We start from the raw sequence: 23954 nt of genomic DNA, 5'->3' as shown, positions 1-23954 counted from the left end.
TCCGCAGCAGTGAATTCCATCATTCTGTCTTCCAGGTCACTTATCTGTTCTTCTGCCTCAGTTATTCTGCTATTGATTCTTCCAGTGTAGCTTTCACTTCAGTTATTGTATTATTCATCCGTTTCTTTGTTCTTTAATTCTTCTAGGTCTTTGTTAAACATTTCTTGCATCTTCTCCATCTTTGCCTCCATTCTTTTTCTGAGGTTCTGGATCATCTTCACCATCATTATTCTGAATTCTTTTTCTGGAAGGTTGCCTATCTCCACTTCATTTAGTTGTTTTTCTGCGGTTTTATCTTGTTCCTTCATCTGGTACATAAACCTCTGCCTTTTCATTTCGTCTATCTTTCTGTGAATGTGGTTTTTGTTCCACAGGCTGCAGGATTGCAGTTCCTCTTGCTTCTGCTGTCTGCCCTCTGGTGGATGAGGCTATCTAAGAGGCTTGTGCAAGTTTCCTGATGGGAGGGACTGGTGGTGGGTACAGCTGGCTGTTGCTCTCCTGGGCAGAGCTCAGTAAAACTTTAACCTGCTTGACTGCTGATGCATGGGCCTGCGTTCCCTCCCTGTTGGTTGTTTGGCTTGAGGCAACCCAACACTGGAGCCTACCTGGGCTCTTTGGTGGGGCTAATGGCGGACTCTGGGAGTGCTCACGCCAAGGAGTACTTCCCAGAACTTCTGCTGCCAGTGTCCTTGTCCCCACAGTGAGCCACAGCCCCACCACCACCTCTGCAGGAGATCCTCCAACACTAGCAGGTAGGTCTGGTTCAGTCTCCTATGGGGTCATTGCTCCTTCCCCTGGGTCCCGAGGTGCACACTACTTTGTGTGTGCCCTCCAAGAGTGGAGTCTCTGTTTCCCCCAGTCCTGTTGAAGTCCTGCAATCAAATCCCACTAGCCTTCAAAGTTTGATTCTCTAGGAATTCCTCCTCCTGTTGCCAGACCCCCCAGCTGGGAAGCCTGACATGGGGCTCAGAACATTCACTCCAGTGCGTGGACTTCTGTCGTATAAGTGTTCTCCAGTTTGTGAGTCACCCAACCAGAAATTATGGGATTTGATTTTACTGTGATTGCGCCCCCCTACCATCTCATTGTGGCTTCTCCTTTGTCTTTGGATGTGGGGTATCTTTTTTGGTGAGTTCCAGTATCTTCCTGTCGATGATTGTCTAGCAGCTAGTTGTGATTCTGGTGTTCTCACAAGAGGGAGTGAGAGGACCTCCTTCTACTCTGCCACCTTGGTTCAGGGCTCATCTTAATTCTTTTTATGTGTTGTTGAATTCCGTTTGCTAAGTTTTTCCTGAGGATCTACACATATATATTCATGAGGGGTATTGGTCTGTAGTTTTTAATTACCTATACCGTCTTTGGTTTTGGTGTAAAGATAATACTAGCTTCATAATTGAACTGGGAAGTGTTCCCTCCCCTTCTATTTTCTGAAAATGACTGTGTAGTGTTTATACTAATTCCTATTAAAAAATTTTTTAATGAAATTTTTTTAAAAAAATTTATCTTTGGCTGCGTTGGGTCTTCGTTGCTGCGTGCAGGCTTTCTCTAATTATGGTGAGTGGGGGCTACTCTTTGTTGCGGTGTGCAGGCTTCTCATTGCAGTGGTTTCTCTCGTTGCAGAACACGGGCTCTAGGCACGCAAGCTTCAGTAGTTGTGGCACATTGGCCCTAGAGTGCATGGGCTTCAGTAGTTGTGGCCCATGGTCTCAGTAGTTGTGGCCCACGGGCCCTAGAGCACAGGCTCAATAGTTGTGGTGCATGGGCTTAGTTGCTCTGTGGCATGTGGGATCTTCCCAGACCAGGGATCAAACCCGTGTCCCCTGCATTGGCAGGTGGATTCTTAACCACTGTGCCACCAGGGATGTCCCCTATTAAAATTTCTGATAGAATTCTCCAGTGAAACCATCTGGGCCTGAAGATTTCTTTTTTGTAAGTTCTTGAACTATAAGTCAATTTCCCTAACAGTTACAGACATATCTCGCTTTATTCCACTTTGCAAATATTGCATTTTTTACAAACTGACAGTTTGTGGCAACCCTGTGCCGAGTGAGTCTATCAGTGTCATTTTTCCAACAGCATCTGCTCTCTTCATGTCTCTTTGTCACATTTTGGTAATTCTTGCAATATTTAAACTTTTTCATTATTACTGTATTTGTTATGGTGATCTGCAATCAGATGTGCAGATGTGGTAGAAACAGCAAAAGAACTAGAATTAGAAGTGGAGACTGAAGATGTAACTGAAATCATGCAATCTCATGATAAAAAAAAAAAAACTTTAATGAATGAGGAGTTGCTTCTCATGGATGAGCAAAAAAAGTGGTTTCCTGACATGGAGTCTACTCCGGGTGAAGATGCTGTGAAGATAGTTGAAATGACACAAAAAGGATTTAGAATATTACATAATCTTAGTTGATGAAGCAGCAGCAGGCTTTGAGGAGTTACTCTAATACTGAAAGAAGTTCTGTGGTGGGCAAAACACTATCCAAGAGCATTGCATCAAACAGCATTGCATGCTACAGAGAAATCATCTGTCAAAGAGCCAAGTGATGTGGCAAACTTCATTGCTGTCTTATGTTAAGAAACTGCCACAGCCTCCCCACCCTTCAGCAGCCATGGATATCAAGGCAAGACCCTCCACCAGTAAAAATAAATAAATAAATAAAATAAAAATTATGACTTGCAGAAGGCTCAGATGATGGTTAGCATTTTTTAGCAATAAAGAACTTTTTAATTAAGGTGGATACATTTGGCTTTTTAGACATAATACTATTTCACATTTAATAAACTATAGTGTAAACGTAATTTTTACATGTGCCGGGAAACCGAAAACTTCACGTGACTTGCTTTATTGCGGCGGTCTGGAACGGAGTATCTCTGAGGTATGCCTGTATACGGCTATTCAAATTATCTATTCCATACTGGGTGAGTGTGCTAGTTTGTGTTTTTTGAGAAACTGACCCCTTTCATATAAGTTATAGTGTTTACATGTAGAGCTGTTCATAATAGTCTCTTATTATGATTTTGATGTCTGCAGGTTCTGCAGTGACACTCACTTTTTCATTCCTGATATTGGCAAATTATTTTTGGTCAGTGTTGCTAGAAGTTTGTCAGTTTTTTCCCCCATCTTTCAAAAGAAAAGCTGTTACACTGATTTTTTCTGTTTTTCTTTCAATTTCATTTATTTCTGTTCTTATCGTTATCATTTCCTTCCTTCTGCTTTGATCTGGGTTTGTTTTACTCAAGAACCTAGGTTCTTGAGGTGGGAGCTTAGATTATGGATTTAAGACTTTTCCTCTTTTCTAAAGTATGCACTCTTTTCTAAGGTATGTACTTTTCTAAAGTAAACTTCCCTCTCAGCATACTTTAGCTGTGTCCTACAATTTTTATGTTGTGTTTTCATTTAGATCAGTGCATTTTTTAAAATTTCCCTCAAGGCTCCCTCTTTAACTTACAGATTATTTAGAAGTGTGTTATTTAATTTCTAATTATTTGGAGATCTTCCTATTATCACTCTGTTATTAATTTCTAGTTTGAGTTCACTGCAGTCACAGGATACACTCTTTATGATTTCAATTCTTTTAAATTTGTTGAGATTTGTTTTATGGCCAAGGGTATCTATTTGGGTGAATGTTCCATGGACTGTTAAAAAACATGTATATCCTCCTGTTGCTGATGGAGCTTCTGTGTATGTAACTAAGATTCCACTGATTAGATTACATTCTTCAGATCTTCTATATCTTTGCAGATTTTCTGTCTAGTTCTATCAGTTCCTGAGCAAGGAGTGTTTTAAATTCTCAACTATAATTGCGGATTTATCTATTTTTACTTTCAGTTCTATCATTTTTGTAGATACATTTAGGATTGTTATTTCTTCTGGGTGGGCTGACTGTTTTATGATTATATAATTTAATTCTCTGACTCTGGTAGTTTTCTTTGCTCTGATGTCTATTTTACCTGTTATTAATGCAGCCACTCCTGCTTTCCTTTGATTAATGTTTGCATATCTTTTCCCATCCTTTTACTTTCAGCCAGCCAATATCATTAAATTTGAAGTGACTTTCTTGTAGACAGCACATACTTGGGTCATGTTTTTTAATTCAGTCTGCCAATGTCCTCTAACTAGCGTATTTAGAACATTTATAATTAATGTAATTTTGATATATTAGGACTTAAGTCTGACATTTCATCTTTTGTTTTGTTGGTTCTGTTTTTCACTTCGTTTTCTTTTTCCTGCCTTCCTATGGGTTATTTGAATATTTTTTAGAATTCTTATTTTTCTGTAGGGTTTTTAAATGTATCTCTTTGTATAGTTTTAGTTATTGTTCTAGATATTACATCATATACATAATGTGCCACAGTCATTTTACCAATTTGAGTGAGCTTTACCTCTCTTTACCATCTGTGATGGTTCATTTTGGGTCAGCTTGGCTAGGCTATGGTACCTAGACAAATCTACCAGTCTAGATGTTGCTGTGAAGGTAGTTTTTAGATGTGATTAGCATTTAAACCAGTAGACTTTCAGTAAAGCAGATTATTTACCATAATGTGGGTGGACTTCATCTAATAAGCTGAAGAGCTTAAAAAAAAAAAGACTAAGGGGCTTCCCTGGTGGTGCAGTAGTTGACAGTCCGCCTGCTGATGCAGGGGACACGGGTTCATGCCCCGGTCCGGGAAGATCCCATGTGCCACGGAGCAGCTGGGCCCGTGAGCCATGGCCGCTGAGCCTGCGCATCCGGAGCCTGTGCTCCGCAACGGGAGAGGCCACAACAGTGAGAGGCCCGCGAACCAAAAAAAAAAAAAAAAAAGACTAAGGTTCCTGGAACAGGAAAGAATTCTGCCCCCAGGCTGACTGCCTTCAGACTCAGGACTGGAACACTGGCTCTTGTCAGAATTTTCAGCCTGCCCTGCAGATCTTGGACTTCCCATAACAGGCCCCTATGGGAACAGGCCCATAACAGGCCCATAACAGGCCCATAACAGGCAGTAACAGGCCCATAACAGCATGAGCCAGTTTCTTCAAGTCCATCTCTCCCTCTCCCTGCTCTGTTTCTATCAAAAACCCTAATACACCATCCTTTTACCCTACTTCATTTATAAGATACTGCCTTAAATATTTCTTCTTCATACATTTAGAAGGCAATGTTATAATTTTTGCTTCAACTATCATAATTTAGAAAACTCAAGGAGAAAAGGAACCTACTGACCTACCCTTATTTTTACTTACTGTGTTCTTTCCTTCCTCATTGTTCCAAGGTTCCTCCTTTTTATCATTTCTTTTCTGTTGAGAGAACTTCCTTTAGCCTTCTCTTAGGGTAGGTCTGCTGGTGACAATGTTTTTCCTTCATCTAAGAAATATCTTTGATTTCCCTTAATTCCTAAAGGATATTTTCACCAGGTATAGAATTCTGGAATGATAGCTCTTTTCTTTAAGCACTTAAAACAAAATATGCCACCTATTTCTGGCCTTGATGGTTTCTGATGAGAAATCCACTGTCATTTGAATTGTTTTGTCACTATAAGTGTCATTTTTCTCTAGGTGCTTTTTTTTAAAAATAAGTTTATTTATTTTTATTTTTGGCTGCATTGGGTCTTTGTTGCTGTGCACAGGCTTCTCATTGCGGTGGCTTCTCTTGTTGCGGAGCACGGGCTCTAGGCACTAGGGCTTCAGTAGTTGTGGCTTGCAGGCTCTAGAGCACAGGCTCAGTAGTTGTGGCACACGGGCTTAGTTGCTCCACGGCATGTGGGATCTTCCCAGACCAGGACTGGAGCCCGTGTCCCCTGCATTGGCAGGTGGATTCCTAACCACTGGACCACCAGGGAAGTCCCTCTAGGTGCTTTAAAAATTTTTTCTTTTCCAGATGCCCTTTTAAGTTTTCAGAAGCTTAATTACAATGTGTATTGGCATGGACTTTTTTGAACTTATCCTACTTGGGGTTCACTCAGCTTCCTGAATCTGAGGGTCTATGTCTCTTGCAAAATTTAGGAAGTTGGTAGTCATTATATTTTTGAGTACTTTTCCAGCTCTGCCCTCATTCTCTTCTCCTTCCAAAACTCTGACAACACAAATGTAAAATCTTTTGTTATAATCCCACAGGTCCCTAAAGCGTTGGGATTTTTTTTTTTAAGTCTATTTTCCCTCTGCTGTTCAGATTGTGTAATTACATTATTCTACACTCCAGTTCACTGATTCTTTCCTCTGTCCTCTCCTTCCTGCTTTTGAGTCAATCTGCTAACTCACACATTTTACTTCAATCATTGTATTTTTCAGTTCAAAATTTTCCATTTGGTTTTCCTTTATGTGCTCTATTTATCTGCTGAGACTTTCTATTTCTTTGTTGATGCTTTCTGTTCTTTCACTTGCTTTGTGTTCATTAATTCCTCATTGAAGCACTTTTAATGCCGACTGCTTAAAAACCTTTTTCAGATAACATCTGTCATTGGTTGTCTTTTTTCATTCAGTTTGAGATTTTCCTGGTTCTTGGTATGACAAGTGATTTATACTTAAAACCTGGACATTTATATATTTTGTTATGAAAGTCCAGATCTCATTTAAGCTTCCTATTTTAGGTAGTTTTCTCTGATACCACTGTGGCAGGGCAGAGGGCTGTCACCTTGTTACTACCAGGTAGAGGCAAAAGTCTAGGTTCCCACTTGGCCTCCACTGTTACCTGTGAGCTCCTCATCACTGCTGGATGGAAGTGGGAGTTCCAGGTGCCCACGTACTCTTCACTGACATTGTGACGGGGATGCTCTTTACCATTGGGCCATGGTAGAAGTCCTGACTCTCCACTAGGATTCCTCTGACATCACCCCCAGAGGGAGGGAGATGAGCACTTCATTACTGCCATGCAAGGGTGGAAGTCCTGGCTCCCCATGTGGTCTCCACTGGTACCATGTGGTGTGGGGGGAGTTTGGATGCCTCATTATAGCCTCACAAGGGGGAAGTCTATGCTCCTCACTTAGCCTTTGATCATGTGGTTGGTGGTGCAGTCACCAACTTTTTTCTGAGGTGTCTGGCTGGAGGAGAATCGTTTCCTGTCTAAAAGTTTTTTGTCTTGCTAGGCTGCCCCTTCTTTGGCTATAGAGAAAAGCCTTCTGTAGGGGTATTTGTTTTATCTTGTTTTGTTTTTATCTGTGTCTGGTAGCATTTCTTAATTTTCAGAAAGCATTTAAATATTAATACTGAACTGTTCTCCAATTCTCTGAAAATATTTTTGGAGTCCATTTTTTTTTAAAGTGTTCAGCAACCACAGTAGATAGTAAAACCAAAACTCTTAAAAGAAAGCAGGGTCAGACTTCAGCTGGGAAAGCCTGAGGGGTTAAAAGACTGGTGTTGCTGTACATTCAGGTGTAGGAAACCACATGTCAACTGCAACGTGTTCTATAACAGTCATTGGGCATCAGAACAAGAACCCCCAATTCATTGTTCTAGACAAACCCCAGAATCCAAAAGAGATGTTACATGGGAAGAAACAAAAATCTTCTTTTCTTAGGGAAAACTAAGAATGCTGAGAACAAGACATAAGACAGTTAGAAATGTTATCTTAAAGAGAAAGCACAAGTTACTGCTCAAGATTTACAGACAGTAATCTTTAGAAGTTCAATTGATTTGTTCATGGCCTTTGCAATAGTAACAATTCATTGTAGACTAGCATTTTTAAAAATATATTAGCTTATGTTTATTTTACCAACAAGGAAAATCAGGTTAAATAGCTCAAGGGAAGACCATTCAATAAATATTTTTGATGGACTAGCCTTTTTATATAGTAGCAATGAAAGAAATGGGTTTTATAGATGGCTGAAAGTTCAAGTTCTCCAGTATTCATGAAATTCCCATCTTATTGTCATTCCAAATTAATGGAGGAAAGGACAGAATTTAAGTAATGAAACTAAAATAACTGGCTACCTAGTTTGGAAAAATGACCCTGCATCTCTTACTGCTTCCATCAGAAATCTCAACTATATTACAGACATAAATGTTAAAAAAAAAAAAAAAGTAATATATGAGAACGTAAGTTTTGGAAGAAATATTTTAAGCATATAACTAAACCATAAAAAATGATGTACATGTTTAACCACACAGATTTTTAAAAACAATATACCAAGTTGTTAGACAACTGAAAAATCAAAGGAAAGACATCTGCTACATATACTGACAGCATGAATATCTTTATAAAAGATCAATTAACAAATTTCCCAGCAGAAAAACTGACAAAGGATACAAACAATTCATTCTCACATACAAGAAATACAAATAGCTAACAATCAAGAAAGTCTTTCAACCTCTCCTGTAAACAAAGAAATGCAAAAGCAAACAATTAGAAGCCATTTAAAATTAAATAGAATGGGTATAGTGGGGAGAAACTGGCACTTTCGGACTTCCCTGGTGGTGCAGTGGTTAAGAATCCACCTGCCAATGCAGGGGACACGGGTTTGAGCCCTGGTCCAGGAAGATCCCACATGCTGCGGAGCAACTAAGCCCGTGCGCCACAACTACTGAGCATGCATTCTAGAGCCCGCAAGCCACAACTACTGAAGCCCGCACGGCTAGAGCCCAAGCTCCCCAACAAGAGAAGCCACTGCAATGAGAAGCCTGTGCACCGCAACAAAGAGTAGCCCCCGTTCGCCACAACTAGAGAAAGCCCAAGCGCAGCAATGAAGACCCAATGCAGCCATAAATAAATAAATAAATATAAATAAATAAATAAATCTATTAAAAAATAAGAAAGAACGAAACCGGCACTTTCACTCTGCTGGGAGAATGCTAGTAGGGCCGGTAGAGCCACCCTGGAGGGCAATCTGACAAGTGTCTATTAAATTTAACATGCCTTCAGCCAAAAAATTCCACCTTGAGGAAATCTATCCTTCTGAAACATTCACACAAACATAAAATGTCCACACATTTATCACTCACACATATACTTCATATACACAGATACACATATATCACAGCACTAAATCCAGCACACAAGGTTACCAATAAATTATCCATTACTACAGAATAAGCAGAAAAAAAGGAATATTTATAAAATGAAACAATGTTAAGTCATTAAAAAGATGAGACAGACCTATCTGTAATAACATGGAAAGATATCTACAACAATTAAGTGAAAACAAATAAGCTGCAAACTAGTATATGTAGTACAATCCCATTTTCAAAATAAAACAATGTGCTTGACGAAACTACGGCTGCAAACTACGGCTGGTTGGCTGCCTGTCTTTGTAAAAAAGTTTTACTGGAACATAGCCATGTTCATTTATTGAAAAGGAGACCACATGACCCACAAAGCTGAAAATATTTACTATTTAGCCCTATAAGAAAAAGTGTGCTATCCCCGATATACGCCAAATTAACTGACATTCTCTCTCTCTGCTCTACTTTTACTTATCTATGTTGTACATTTCTATAATATTTGAATGCTTACAGTAATTTTTTTATAATCAGAAATAAGCAAAAAACATTTCAGGGAATTGGTTAAATACCGTGTGGCCATTAAATGATGCAGGCATATATTCACTGATATTGAAATATCTCCACCATACATTAAATTTTAAAATACAGTTTATAGGATACCATGTGTATATGAGTCTCATTTTGCTTTCAAAACTGAGCTGTTATACACAGCTGGGCAGCATAGAACAGCTACCTTTTAAAATATCACAGTTATTTTGTTCAAGCAGAAAGAATTTTTTTCCAAGTATTTCTCTTGTTCCAAAAGAATTGCTTCTTCATTGTTTCTATCAGTGTCCTTGGACTAAGCAGAATGCAAAACAGTACAACATCTACTACATGTGTATCTGCCACAAGTACCTCCATTTTGTTTAAAAAAAGAGAAAAAAACACCTTTACTATTTTGGTAGGATAGCCACAGTCAGCAGAGGTTAAGTGCCTTGGTTGAGTTTACCCATCATAAGTGGGAGAAGAAAAAACAGAAAGTGTCTTGGGCATTCCCAGATAAAGATGGTAAACTCAACCAAGGCACTTAACCTCTGCTGACTGTGGCTATCCTACCAAAATAGTAAAGGTGTTTTTTTCTCTTTTTTTAAAAAAGCATAAATCTATGGGGCCAAAACAAAGATAGCAAGAGAGGAAACAACAGCAACAGAACTCCAGAAGCTGGAAAGCATATGGATGAGTGTTAACTGATTTAGCAGACCTGAAAAACTTGGATATTAAAAGAGAAACCAAAAAGAAACTGAAAAAATAAGAAAAATCAAACAGCAATTCATTTTTCTCCACAGAAGCCCACCCCGAAAAGGCCCAGAAACAGCTGCACCAGGTACCAATGAAAACAGGGTGAAAAGGGGACCAAAAACAGAAGGAATGGGTGAAAATTTATCTATAAAGCAATTTGATTTCTAAACTTTTTTTACCACTCCAAACTAGACAACAGCCCCTCCATCATTGCAGAAAATCTGAGATGTGTTTTTGGAAGCCAGTAAAACATTTAAGGGCCTGGGCACCAAACTGAAAACTGGGGAAGTAAGTGAAATTCACTTAGTGAGTGCTGAGGCTACCCCTCCTCCCCAACCCTTTTCCTCCCATTCAGATCCCACACACCTGGAGGCATATACATCCTGCAAGAGACTGGAAGTTCTTCTCTAGAGAATCTGACCAGCCCAAGAGAAAAGACCTAAATATACTAATATATACCAAAAAAAATAGACACTGATACTATGTAATAAAGAATTCGGCTGGCCTTTGTCCCAGGTTCCTGGGAGGTAGCCTCCAAAAGCCTGGAAGTTCCTGACTGATTGTCTTTGTTATTCATGGTGGGCCCCTAGATAGTTCGTGCTGAGATAACTCAGAATGGGGGTTCGCCATGTCAGAAAGACCAACCCTGCCATTAGAGGGTTAGGGCTTTTCAGTTGGGGGAGGCAGGGGAGACCAGGAAATTGAGTTCAACCAAGTGGCTAATGATTCAATCATATCTACACGATAAAACATCAATAAAAATACTAATTATGTAGAAAAAAGTCATTATTTTAGAGATACACATGGAAATATCTAGCAGTGAAATGTCACAATTTTTAATTTAAATAGTCTCCAAAAATTGGAGAAAACAAATATTGTAAGATGTTTAAATTGTTAAAATCTAAGTGATGGATATATGGGTATTTATCATGTTTCTATTTTTCAGTACATTTGAAATTTTTAATAATAAAAAGTCAAGATAAAGTTACTTTGGGAACACCTGTGCATGAAGTAGTGAGTTGGATTTCCATGACTATCTTTAAATGGGGACAGGATGAAGAGGAGAAAACTAGGAATATTCTACCATTATCTTACCATATCCTGCCATAGAAGCGCCATTCTCGACATCCACTGTGTTCTTATTTTCCTCTGCTAGAGCTTTAACGTATCTTTTGCTTAAATCTAGTATTTGTTCACGTAACTTGACACTGCTTTGATGTCTTGGTTGTTGAAAAGTATAGTGCAGTAACATCAATCCCCAAATGAGTCCAAATATAAGCAACAGTAAACTCAATTTCTGGGACATATTTTTTCTTGAGATTGTAAAAATCATTTCTGATGAAGCAAATAGACTCAATTGAAAAACGGTAACTAGAGGCAAGCCACCAAACAATCAAGACTTTTCAAAGAAAAAAGAAAAAAATCTTCTCCTCTAATGTATATTCTTCATCTTCAGCAAGGTTGCCTCCAACTCTCAATTAACTCTGTAAAATTGAGAAGAAAAAAGGTGATTAGTCTTAACCTGCATCAGTAACAGAATAGACAATGATAGATAAGAAGAGATTCTATAAACAGTTTTTATTCAGAACTGGATCAACTTCTTTGATAACTTTCTCTACCACTAAATAAGCTTCTGGGTCTTTTATCAGCTCCATTTACATAGCTCTTCAACAATTTAAACTAGAAATAAATGTCAATTCATTAAAACTACCTGAAAGAAATGCCACCATGGTCACAAAATTCTTTGAATGACTTCTTATCATTTGTAACTAAAACTATGGATATATAAGATTTATAGCAGATCTCAGCCCATTCAAATAGAGGTCACCAACCTAAATGTGTAAAAGCAATTCCTCCTCCTCCTCCTTTAAAAAGAAAAAAGAGGTTGATGCCAAAATGAAAGTAAGAAATAAGGAAAGGTGAAACAGACTGGAAGATGAAAAAGGCTGTCTGACTTTAAAAAAAACAAAACCAAAAACAAAACCCACAATATAAATAAGAATGCCAGTATTTGAAAATGTCACTAGAAAATACTACTAATGGCAATGAGATAATCTTAAAAAGCATCCAATCTTAAGTTGAAAAATAAGTTGTAATTTCTAAGTTCACACTTTTAAGTTTATACCAGACATGACATGTGCTAAAACAGGTAGAAATTTTTTTTTACCTTTCCAAATTTACAATTTACAATTCTAAATTTTAAATAATGCAGGTATTTTTATAATTTATAAAATTTATAATTTTTATAATTTAAGGGAAAATTGAAAGGTTATATACTTCAGTTTTTTAAAAAAGAGAAAGGTAATGACCATCATGGAATCTTCAAACACCTGGACAGTAACAATGTGCATGAATCACCAAAGTGTCCAGTGAAGAAAACTCTTCAATTACGTCTAATGGAGTAAAATTCGTTAGGAAGAAATATACCTGGAGTCAAAAAGTGCATTTAACAGCTTAATGAAAATAATCTTAAGAACTTTTTAACTTCCTAGAGTAGTATGGTCAAATAAAACATGCTAATTCTAACCCACTTAATAGAGTATAATCAGTGAACTAAAAAAATCTAGTTTGAGGATAATAAGACTAGAAATGAATACAGTATCAATAAAGGTGAAGCACTCAATCATTTTCAACACATATTTATGAGTCAGCATATATGCTAGGCAGTAGGAAAACCATGTTTTGCCCTAGAAATTTGCTTTCCAGCATAGCTGCTTTCAAACCTTTTTTTAAATAAAATAAAGTATTTACTCAATAATCTTATGCAAAATATCAAAACAAAATACATACAATCAAAGCTTCTCTAGCAGATGCATGTGTGCTGAGGTATGTGTAAGTGGGGGACCTCTTGCCCTGCCAATTCTTGTTCAGAAAATGACCACTCTTACTTTCCCCCACCCGGTTACGTAGTCCCCGACACGCGTCTAATAAATCCTGGAGCTCCAAGGTCTGAAGAACACCAATCTACTCTTGATGAAGTGTACTCATCCTGCCAAACCTCACTACAAGCATGACTACACCACTAACTGGGTATATTAATTACTATGGTAAACTAATAACAGTATTAAAAATTAGGAATTAACTCATTTTCTAATTTTCTTCCACTTCTGCTTTTTTCTTTAGTTACCATGCACACAATAAACCCCCTCAGATCTCATTGAAACAAAACCATTAATATCAATACTGGATTTTACTAAACTTTGCTTAGCAAAGTAAGGTAAACGTTACCTAATATCTTTTTCTACAAAGATTTTTACATTTGAGTTCAGAAAGTAGAAATTCTGGATTCTCAAGCAAAATTTTAAAACATTCTTTGATAAATGTATGTTAAATGTATTCTTTTATAAATCTTTACAGGCTCCTATGTCTTTTCAAGTTTGACCTGAGTGCTAGATTATCTGACCCAGCACTCAGTGTAAAAGTCAACTGGGAATCTGTCCTGAAGCAGTCGGAACAGGGTTCTAAAGGTGGCATGACAACAAAGCCAGAAAAGTGACATCACCAGAGAATCGAGAACATAGACTTGAAGGTATTTTGGCAAATGAAGGTTAAAATGACAGCTGAGAAAGCTCTAGGTTACTATACCTATCCAAGACCAAAAAGGGAGAGACTGAAAACCAGAAGGACAGAGCATACTTCAATTAAATAACATCAACAATCATTACTACAATCACTTACTTTACCAGACTCTGCTCTAAGCTCCTTACATGAATTAACTTATTTAATCTTCACAACATCCCACACTAATATTCTCACTTAAACAGGTGAAAACACTGAAGCGAAGAGACATTAAATAACTTGCCCAAGGTCCAACAACTAGATACCGTTGAGAAAGAGGATTCAAAGCTCAGGCTCTTAACCACCGCCCCTCTTTTACAGCAATGCCAATAAAACAGGAGCAGCACAAACTGCAGCGGTGAACGAGTGCTGAGTCCTTATCATGGGCCTAGCTCTGAAATAAACACTTCACAAAGGTTACTTCATTTAATATTTGCATAACCTCAGAAGAAAAATGTTGTTGTTATTCCCACTTTAGAGATGATTAAATTAAGGCTTTGTTTGAGTGGTTAGCCTGCCTAAGATTTTTAGCCAGGTCCACTGACTTCACTTGCCCAAACTCTGGCAAGGGCTACAAGTCCACAAATTCGGAATCTCCATCTCCATTCAGGGTCTCTCCTTTCCTTTAAAAGGGTCCTTAAACCCAGTCCTATTAGAACTCCTAGGTTTTACAAAACTCTACAATAAAGTGACAACTCCCTAAACTGTAAATGGCATCAGGCAGAGAACAGGAGATTCGTGGGTAAGGAAGCAGGGGTGGCTAGTGGAGGAAAACAGTCAAACAGGGAGCCTGATGGTAAGAGGTAAAATCCTTCTAAGTAGGTACAAGATTAAGAATGACAGGCTGCTCACCATTATGAACACAAACTTTGCTTAACGTGTGAGTGGCAGTACCAAAACCAGACACAGAGAGAAAACACTGGTAGTGGACAAGGCAGAAGCACAGCTGAGGAGGATATGCCCCCAAAGTAATAAATCCCAGGGAACAAGGAGGCCTAGTTTAAACCTAGTGTTTCTCAGTGTGAGGGACCCAACGATCTAAGCTGCAAACATTAAATAAAGAGCCCCTTATTGCTCTATATTGACTGTATATTACCCAACTGTACCATCAGATTCAGAAAAGAGGCTTTCATCAAAGGTCTTCATAGGCTTGACTCTACATGGAATGTGTCTGCTCACCACTGCCCTCAACAAAATTAAAGCAGGCCATCACAGGAGGAAGTCAGGAACTTTTACAGGGACTCTACAGTAAGAAATTTATATGCTTTGTATCAATAACTTGCTTGTGTTCCTTATATGTTTTTCTGTGGAGATGAGTAAAATATTTACTGTAAAAGGGTTTGTCTTTGGGAATAGCAAAGAGGTGAGAAGTTGGGAGCAATTAACCCCATGCGATATTACAGAACTACAAAAGGACACGAAGGAATAAAGTGAGTGTGGGAGCTACCAGGAAGAAAGGATAGCCTGAAGCCTTCTCTAAGTTGAAAAGATGGCCCAGAGCCAGCTTATGCCTGACAAAGAGCTGAGCAGTTCAATGGCCCATGAGGATTCTCTGCTGTGACACAAGACAACCTGAAAACTGTTCTACCTAAGGGTTCACTTCCACAAGCAATTCCAAGCAAGCCCAGCAGAAGTGACTAAAATTCCAACAAGGACACAATTCTGCCTTTGGTCTCTTCTCAGGGAATATTTCACATTAAAACCGCGTGGAGAGTTTTGTTGTGTTGTTTTCTTTTTAATCCCGATGCTGGGTCACACCCCATATCAATTAAATTAGAATGCCTGGAGCTCAGAGCCAGGCATCAGTATTTTTTGAAGAGTCCTATTTTATTCCAATGTATAGCAAAGTTTGTCCAAATCGCAAATTGCTTCATTAAACAGCAACGACAGCTACAGGAAGGGCCACTAATTTCAATGTTACAAGTCAGTTCATCAGGTATGACACAGAATTCCTACCTGTGCCTACCTATAATGACTTTGAAGGGGAAGGGGTTAGAGAGAGAGAAAACAAGGGATCTCTGCTGGAACACAAGTCATTCCTGCCAGGGTGGGCTAGGCCCTGCATTTACTAGGCAGGGGTGGGGGTGGACTGAATAGAAAGCAATTTCCACTGGGACCACTTCAGTCCCTAGGATTAACATGAATATACTGTTCTGTTCTCTAAGAGATATTTCTGTGGTTTCGTATAGAAAAAAAGCAGACAAGAAGTTTTTGAATTCTTTAGCAACTAAAGGTAATGTACTTTAGTGCTTTTAAAGAGAAATAATTCTTAGACTCAATCTTTAGGAAGGAGAAAGAAAAGGGAAAGTTCATTATCTCTCCTTTCTGTGCAATGTTCAAAGTTGCAAATGGCATAGAACATGCACTTTGAACCTCCCCAGTTTTTCTTTGTGTTTCAAGTACTGGTCCAGCTCCTGGAAGGCCACCTAGATCAGGATGGAGACAATAACTAGAAGTCTAAAAGGCCTACACTGTCGTTGAGAACTTATGGCTACCATCCAGCAGATTATTTATTAGAGTTCTTCCTCCACCAAAATAGTCTAAAATCCAAAAACTTTTAAATCCTAACTTCTAGGCCACTATATTAATTTCCTACTAATCACTTAAAAAAATAAAACTTCAAATATGTCCCAAGTAACAACTGGAGTTTTTAAAGGCAAAAATAAAATCATTATTGAAATGGAGCAAGACCCTGTGTGGGCCTCCTGGGTACAAATCCTTTCTGTGTCCCGTTTCTTGTTTTTAGGAAATAGGCTTCATTCACCCTCCTAGACCTTCCCTGAGTTCCAAAGGACATATTCAAACAGTCGCTAATTAGGGAAGTGAGAGAATGCAGAAACAAAGGAGCAGTCAAGAAACCATAGTGCAGTAACAGGGCAAGGTTCTGGTTCCTCCCCAAGGAATGAACGTAACACGCCTCTGAGTTCTTCTTCAGGAACTAAAGTCCCCACCCAGTTGGAAGACAGTAACTTCAGTCTGAGCACAAAATTTGTGGAAGACCACCCTGTTACCTCACCCCCAACCAATCAGAAGGAAGTCACACACCACACAGCTCTCACCCTAAATTTTGCCTATAAAAACTTCTCCCTGGGCTTCCCTGATGGCACAGTGGTTAAGAATCCCCTGTCAATGGAGGGGACATGGGTTCCAGCCCTGGTCCGGGAAGATCCCACATGCCGCGGAGCAACTAAGCCCGTGCACCACAGCTACTGAGTCCGCGCTCTAGGGCCCGCGAGCCACAACTACTGAGCCCACATGCCTAGAGCCCATGCTCTGCAACAAGAGAAGCCACAGCAATGAGAAGCCCATGCACTGCAACGGTGACCCAACACAGCCAAAAATTAATTAATTAATTTTAAAAAAATTCCTCCATGTCCTTAAAAAAAAAAAAAAAAAAAAAACACTTCTCCCTGAAAACAGGCTTTTTGTGTATTAGCTGTCCCAGACTCCTTCTATGGCGCCTTACAATAAACACTGTGCTTCCCCTTCCGACAACCCAGTGTCAGCAGACTGGCTTGGCTTTACTGCACACAGGCGGACCCAAGTTTTGGTTCAGTAAATTTATCACCTTCATCATCATTATTATTTTGACCTAAGAGAGACTTCTGAATATTTTTAGAACTCCCAGGGGAAATTTCTCATCCTGTGGTGGGAGACAGATGGACCCCAGGCTGAACAGTTTCTCCCCTGTGGACAGAAACTCCATAAAAGCAGGATGATGGAGGAGGCTGGGCCCTGCCCAGATAAGGGATGAAAGACCATATATTCCTCATTCTCAAAGTCAAGGAGACCTCCCTGACTACACATGAGCAGAAAGACTCCTTGGAGGTCAAAAACGGAGGGGGCACCACCCCACAGTGATATCAACTACCCATAGGCCTCTTAGCTAGAATCCACCTTGGCTAAGAGATGTGCATCACACATGGGATGACCCTGAGATATACCTAATACGGACTCAGAACCAGGCAAAGCAAGATGACTGGCCAAAGGAAACCCAGAAGAAATGCCCCATAAAAGTGATTCAAACTGCCACAAGGGTATGACTCTCTCTCTGAGCCCACCCATGCATCTATCCACACGTACTGTACTCTTTTTCCTCCTAATAAACACTTTACTTGCTTCACTACTTTCCATCTCTATGTGGAAATTCATTTCTACACAGCTGACAGGCCAGGGCCTTGTCACTGGCCACTGGTCCCTGGTGGTACAGTGGCTAGGATTCAGCACTCTCACTGCCGCTGCCTGACCTCAATCTCTGGCCAGGAACCGAAATCCTGCTTCAAGCCACTGTAGGCCAAGGTCATCCAAGATCAATCCAACTGCAGAAATTACAAAAGAAAATTACACACCGAAATAGAGACACAGATGTAGAGAACAAACGTATGGACACCAAGAGGGAAAAGCGAGGTGGGGGGGATGAACTGGGAGACTAGGATTGACATATATACACTAAAATGTATAAAACAGATAACTAATAAGAACATGCCATATAGCACAGGGAACTCCACTTTGCTGTACAGTAGAAACTAACACAACATTGTAAAACAACTATACCCCAATAAAAAAAAAATAATAAATTAATTTAATTAAATTAAAACAAGTAGGTAACATACCTACTAAATATTTAAGGGGAAAAAAAGAAAAAGAAATTACACACCATGTGGCCCAAAGGTAGAAGAATTAAGGAGAGGAGACACACTTAAAATGAAGTATCTGTAGAGCACTAGATTTGAAGAAGGGCAAGAGAGTGTGGTCCAAGTACCATCATCTCCAACTGAATTCCTGCAGCTACTTCTCAAGTGGTTTCCCAGATTCCTCTCCAACCCCACTTCAAGCCATTGTCCTCAGCAAAACAAGTCATGATTTGAATAGTCACAATTTAAATTTCTCCAAAGGAGATATGCAAATTGTCAATAAGCACATGAAAAGATGCTCAAATCACTAATCCTTAGGGAAATGCAAATTAAAACCACAATGAAATACCACTTCACACCCATCAGCATGGCTATGAAGGGCATCAGAACATGCCAACCCAAAATATGCCACTTTGGTATAAGGATTATTTTGAGCTGAAGGTAACTGACAAATAACAGATGCAGGAAGGCCTCCCTGTACTCCCCTTTTCTGCCTAAAAGCAAGACATGAATTACCTATGAGAAAGGTGAGAACACTCTTATCACAGGAGACAAGGCACAGATGCTGAGATAAATCTGAACAAATACACCTTACTAAAAGAAACCTTATCTTCCATTAGTTTCCCCCATTTATTCACCTTCCCACAATTTACTACCTCCAGAAGCTCAGACTCCTTTTCCTTTGTCTTGTCACATTTCCACAATTTATGGCTCTTTGTTTAAATGGTATATAAGCTCTCAGCACTAACTACTTCTTTGGCGCTTTCATTTCATTTCTGTGATGCCCACCATTTGCACATGAAAAAAACCTTTTTCTCCAGTTGATCGATCTTTTGTCAGTTTAGTTTGCAGAGCCCTGGGCACTGAACCTAAGAAGGTAGATGAAAAGGTTTTTTCCTTCCCCTACAGCAATTATTAAAAAAAAAAAAAATCAGAGAAATTGCCGAGGCTTCTGGGAAGACGGCAGAGGAGTAGGACGCGGAGATCGCCTTCCTCCCCACAGATACGCCAGAAATACATCTACACGTGGAGCAACTCCTGCAGAGCACCAACTGAATGCTGGCAGAAGACCTCAGACCTCCCTAAAGGCAAGAAACACGCCACGTACCTGGGTAGAGAAAAAGAAAAAAGAATAAACAGAGACAAAAGGACAGGGACAGGACCTGCACCAGTGGGAGGGAGCTGTGAAGGAGGAAAGGTTTCCACACACTAGGAAGCCCCTTCACGGGCAGAGACTGCGGGTGGCGGAGGGGGAAGCTTCGGAGCCGCGGAGGAGAGCGCAGCCACAGGAGTTGCGGAGGGCAAAGCAGAGAGATTCCCACACAGAGGATTGGTGCCAACCAGCACTCACCAGCCCAAGAGGCTTGTCTGCTCACCCGCAGGGGCGGGTGGGGCTGGGAGCTGAGGCTCGGGCTTTGGTCGGATCCCAGGGAGAGGACTGGGGTTGGCGGCGTGAACACAGCCTGCAGGGGATTAGTGCGCTGCGGCTGGCCAGGAGGGAGTCCAGGGAAAAGTCTGGACCTGCTGAAGACGCAAGAGATTTTTTCTTCCCTCTGTTTCCTGGTGTGCGAGGAGAGAGGATTAAGAATGCTGCTTAAAGGAGCTCCAAGAAACAGGCGCGAGCCACGGCTAACAGCGCGGACCCCAGAGACGGGCATGAGATGCTAAGGCTGCTGCTGCCACCACCAAGAAGCCTGAGTGCGAGCACAGGTCACTATCCACACACCCCTTCCGGGGAGTCTGTGCAGCCCGCCACTGCCAGGGTCCCGGGATCCAGGGACAACTCCCCCGGGAGAACACACGGCGCGCCTCAGGCTGGTGCAACGTCACGCCGGCCTCTGCCGCCGCAGGACCGCCCCGCACTCCGTACCCCTCCCTTCTCCCAGCCTGAGTGAGCCAGAGCCCCTGAATCAGCGGCTCCTTTAACCTCGTCCTGTCTGAGCAAAAAACAGACGCCCTCCGGCGACCTACACGCAGAGGCGGGGCCAAATCCAAAGCTGAGCCCCTGGAGCTGTGAGAACAAAGAAGAGAAAGGGAAATCTCTCCCAGCAGCCTCAGAAGCAGCGGATTAAAGCTCCACAATCAACCTGATGTACCTGCATCTGTGGAATACCTGAATAGACAACGAATCATCCCAAATTGAGGAGGTGGACTTTGAGAGCAAGATTTATTATTTTTTCCCCTTTTCCTCTTTTTGTGAGTGTGTATGTGTATGCTTCTGTGTGAGATTTTGTCTGTATAGCTTTGCTTCCACCATTTGTCCAAGGGTTCTATCCGTCCGTTTTTTTCTTAATTTTTTCCTTAATAATTACTTTTTATTTTAATAACTTTATTTTATTTTACTTTATCTTCATTCTTTCTTTCTTTCCTTCCCTCCTTTAGACAACGAATCATCCCAGCTTGAGGAGGTGAACTTTGACAGCAAGATTTATGATTTTTTCCCCTTCTCCTCTTTTTGTGACTGTGTATGTGTATGCTTCTGTGTGAGACTTTGTCTGTATAGCTTTGCTTCCACCATTTGTCCTAGGGTTCTATCCGTCCGTTTTTTTTTCTCTTAATAATTATTTTTCTATTTTAATAACTTTATTATATTTTATCTTATTTTATTTTACCTTATCTTCTTTTTTCTTTCCTTCCCTCATTCCTTCCTTCCTCCCTCCCTCCCTCCATCCTTTCTTTCTTTATTTCTTTCTTTCTACTTCTACTAATTCTTTCTTTCTACTTTTTCTCCCTTTTATTCTGAGCCGTGTGGATGAAAGGCTCTTGGTGCTGCTGCCAGGAGTCAGTGCTGTGCCTCTGAGGTGGGAGAGCCAACTCCAGGACACTGGTCCACAAGAGACCTCCCAGCTTCACATAATATCAAATGGCGAAAATCTCCCAGAGATCTCCATCTCAACACCAGCACCCAGCTTCACTCAACAACCAGCAAACTACAGTGCTGGACATCCTATGCCAAACAAGTAGCAAGACAGGAATACAACCCCACCCATTAGCACACAGGCTGCCTAAAATCATAATAAGTCCATAGACACCCCAAAACACACCACCAGACGTGGACCTGCCCACCAGAAAGACAAGATCCAGCCTCATCCACCTGAACACCAGTCACTAGTCCCCTCCACCAGGAAGCCTAAAGAACCCACTGAACCAACCTTAACCACTGGGTACAGACACCAAAAACAACGGGAACTACAAACCTGCAGCCTGCAAAAAGGAGACCCAAAACACAGTAAGATAAGCAGAATGAGAAGACAAAAAAACACACAGCAGATGAAGGAGCAAGATAAAAACCCACCAGACCTAACAAATGAAGAGGAAATAGGCAGTCTACCTGAAAAAGAATTCCGAATAATGATAGTAAAGATGATCCAAAATCTTGGAAATAGACAAAATGCAAGAAACAGTTAACAAGGACCTAGAAGAACTAAAGATGAAACAAGCAACGATGAACAACACAATAAATGAAATGAAAAATACTCTAGATGGGATCAATAGCAGAATAACTGAGGCAGAAGAACGGATAAGTGACCTGGAAGATAAAATAGTGGAAATAACTACTGCAGAGCAGAATAAAGAAAAAAGAATGAAAAGAACTGAGGATAGTCTCAGAGACCTCTGGGACAACATTAAACACACCAACATTCGAATTATAGGGGTTCCAGAAGAAGAAGAGAAAAAGAAAGGGACTGAGAAAATATTTGAAGAGATTATAGTTGAAAACTTCCCTAATATGGGAAAGGAAATAATCAAGTCCAGGAAGTACACAGAGTCCCATACAGGATAAATCCACGGAGAAATACGCCAAGACACATATTAATCTAACTGTCAAAAATTGAATACAAAGAAAACATATTAAAAGCAGCAAGGGAAAAACAACAAATAACACACAAGGGAATCCCCATAAGGTTAACAGCTGATCTTTCAGCAGAAACTCTGCAAGCCAGAAAGGACTGGCAGGACATATTTAAAGTGATGAAGGAGAAAAACCTGCAACCAAGATTACTCTACCCAGCAAGGATCTCATTCAGATTTGATGGAGAAATTAAAACCTTTACAGACAAGCAAAAGCTGAGAGAGTTCAGCACCACCAAACCAGCTCTACAACAACTGCTAAAGGAACTTTTTAGGCAAGAAACACAAGAGAAGGAAAAGACCTACAATAACAAACCCAAAACAATTAAGAAAATGGGAATAGGAACATACATATTGATAATTACCTTAAATGTAAATGGACTAAATGCTCCCACCAAAAGACACAGATTGGCTGAATGGATACAAAAACAAGACCCATATATATGCTGTCTACAAGAGACCCACTTCAGACCTAGAGACACATACAGACTGAAAGTAAGGGGATGGAAAAAGATATTTCATGCAAATGGAAAGCTGGAGTAGCAATTCTCGTATCAGAAAAAATAGACTTTAAAATAAAGACTATTAGAAGAGACAAAGGAGGACACTACATAATGATCAAGGGATCGATCCAAGAAGAAGATATAACAATTGTAAATATTTATGCACCCAACATAGGAGCACCTCGATACATAAGGCAAATACTAACAGCCATAAAAGGGGAAATCGACAGTAACACATTCATAGTAGAGGATTTTAACACCCCACTTTCACCAATGGACAGATCATCCAAAATGAAAATAAATAAGGAAACACAAGCTTTAAATGATACATTAAACAAGATGGACTTAATTGGTATTTATAGGACATTCCATCCAAAAACAACAGAATACACATTTTTCTCAAGTGCTCATGGAACATTCTTCAGGATAGATCATATCTTGGGTCACAAATCAAGCCGTGGTAAATTTAAGAAAACTGAAATTGTATCAAGTATCTTTTCCGACCACAATGCTATGAGACTAGATATCAATTACAGGAAACGATCTGTAAAAAATACAAACACATGGAGACTAAACAATACACTACTTAATAACAAAGTGATCACTGAAGAAATCAAAGAGGAAATTAAAAACTACCTAGAAAAAAATGACAATGGGGATATGATGACCCAAAACCTATGGGATGCAGCAAAAGCAGTTCCAAGAGGGAAGTTTATAGCAATCCAATCCTACCTTAAGAAACAGGAAACATCTCGAATAAACAACCTAACCTTGCACCTAAAGCAATTAGAGAAACAAGAACACAAAAAATCCCAAAGTTAGCAAAAGGAAAGAAATCATAAAAATCAGATCAGAAATAAATGAAAAAGAAATGAAGGAAATGATAGCAAAGATCAATAAAACTAAAAGCTGGTTCTTTGAGAAGATAAACAAAATTGATAAACCATTAGCCAGACTCATCAAGAAAAAAGGGAGAAGACTGAAATCAATAGAATTAGAAATGAAAAAGGAGAAGTAACAACTGACACTGCAGAAATACAAAAGATCATGAGAGATTACTACAAGCAACTCTATGCCAATAAAATGGACAACCTGGAAGAAATGGACAAATTCTTATAAAGGCACAACCTGCCAAGACTGAATCAGGAAGAAATGGAAAATATGAACAGACCAATCACAAGCACTGAAATTGAAACTGATTAAAAATCTTCA

At 39.8% G+C, this 23954-nt stretch overlaps 1 protein-coding gene across 1 annotated transcript in view; it reads right to left on the bottom strand.

Annotated features, from left to right (window-relative positions):
- The window catches only part of CCDC126 (coiled-coil domain containing 126), a 52986-nt gene that overhangs the window by 13717 nt on the left and 15315 nt on the right, over positions 1-23954 (bottom strand). Inside the window, exon 2 of the mRNA XM_082662393.1 lies at positions 11291-11679. Within this exon, the coding sequence (XP_082518519.1) occupies positions 11291-11528 (238 nt within the window). The 5' untranslated portion in view covers positions 11529-11679. The remainder of the gene's footprint in view (positions 1-11290; positions 11680-23954) is intronic.

Source organism: Grampus griseus (assembly GCF_964374135.1).
Source record: "Grampus griseus genome assembly, chromosome: 9".
NCBI lineage: Eukaryota > Metazoa > Chordata > Mammalia > Artiodactyla > Delphinidae > Grampus > Grampus griseus.
The sequence above is the reverse complement of the archived record's forward strand: the minus strand, read 5'-3'. Positions and strand labels throughout refer to the sequence as shown.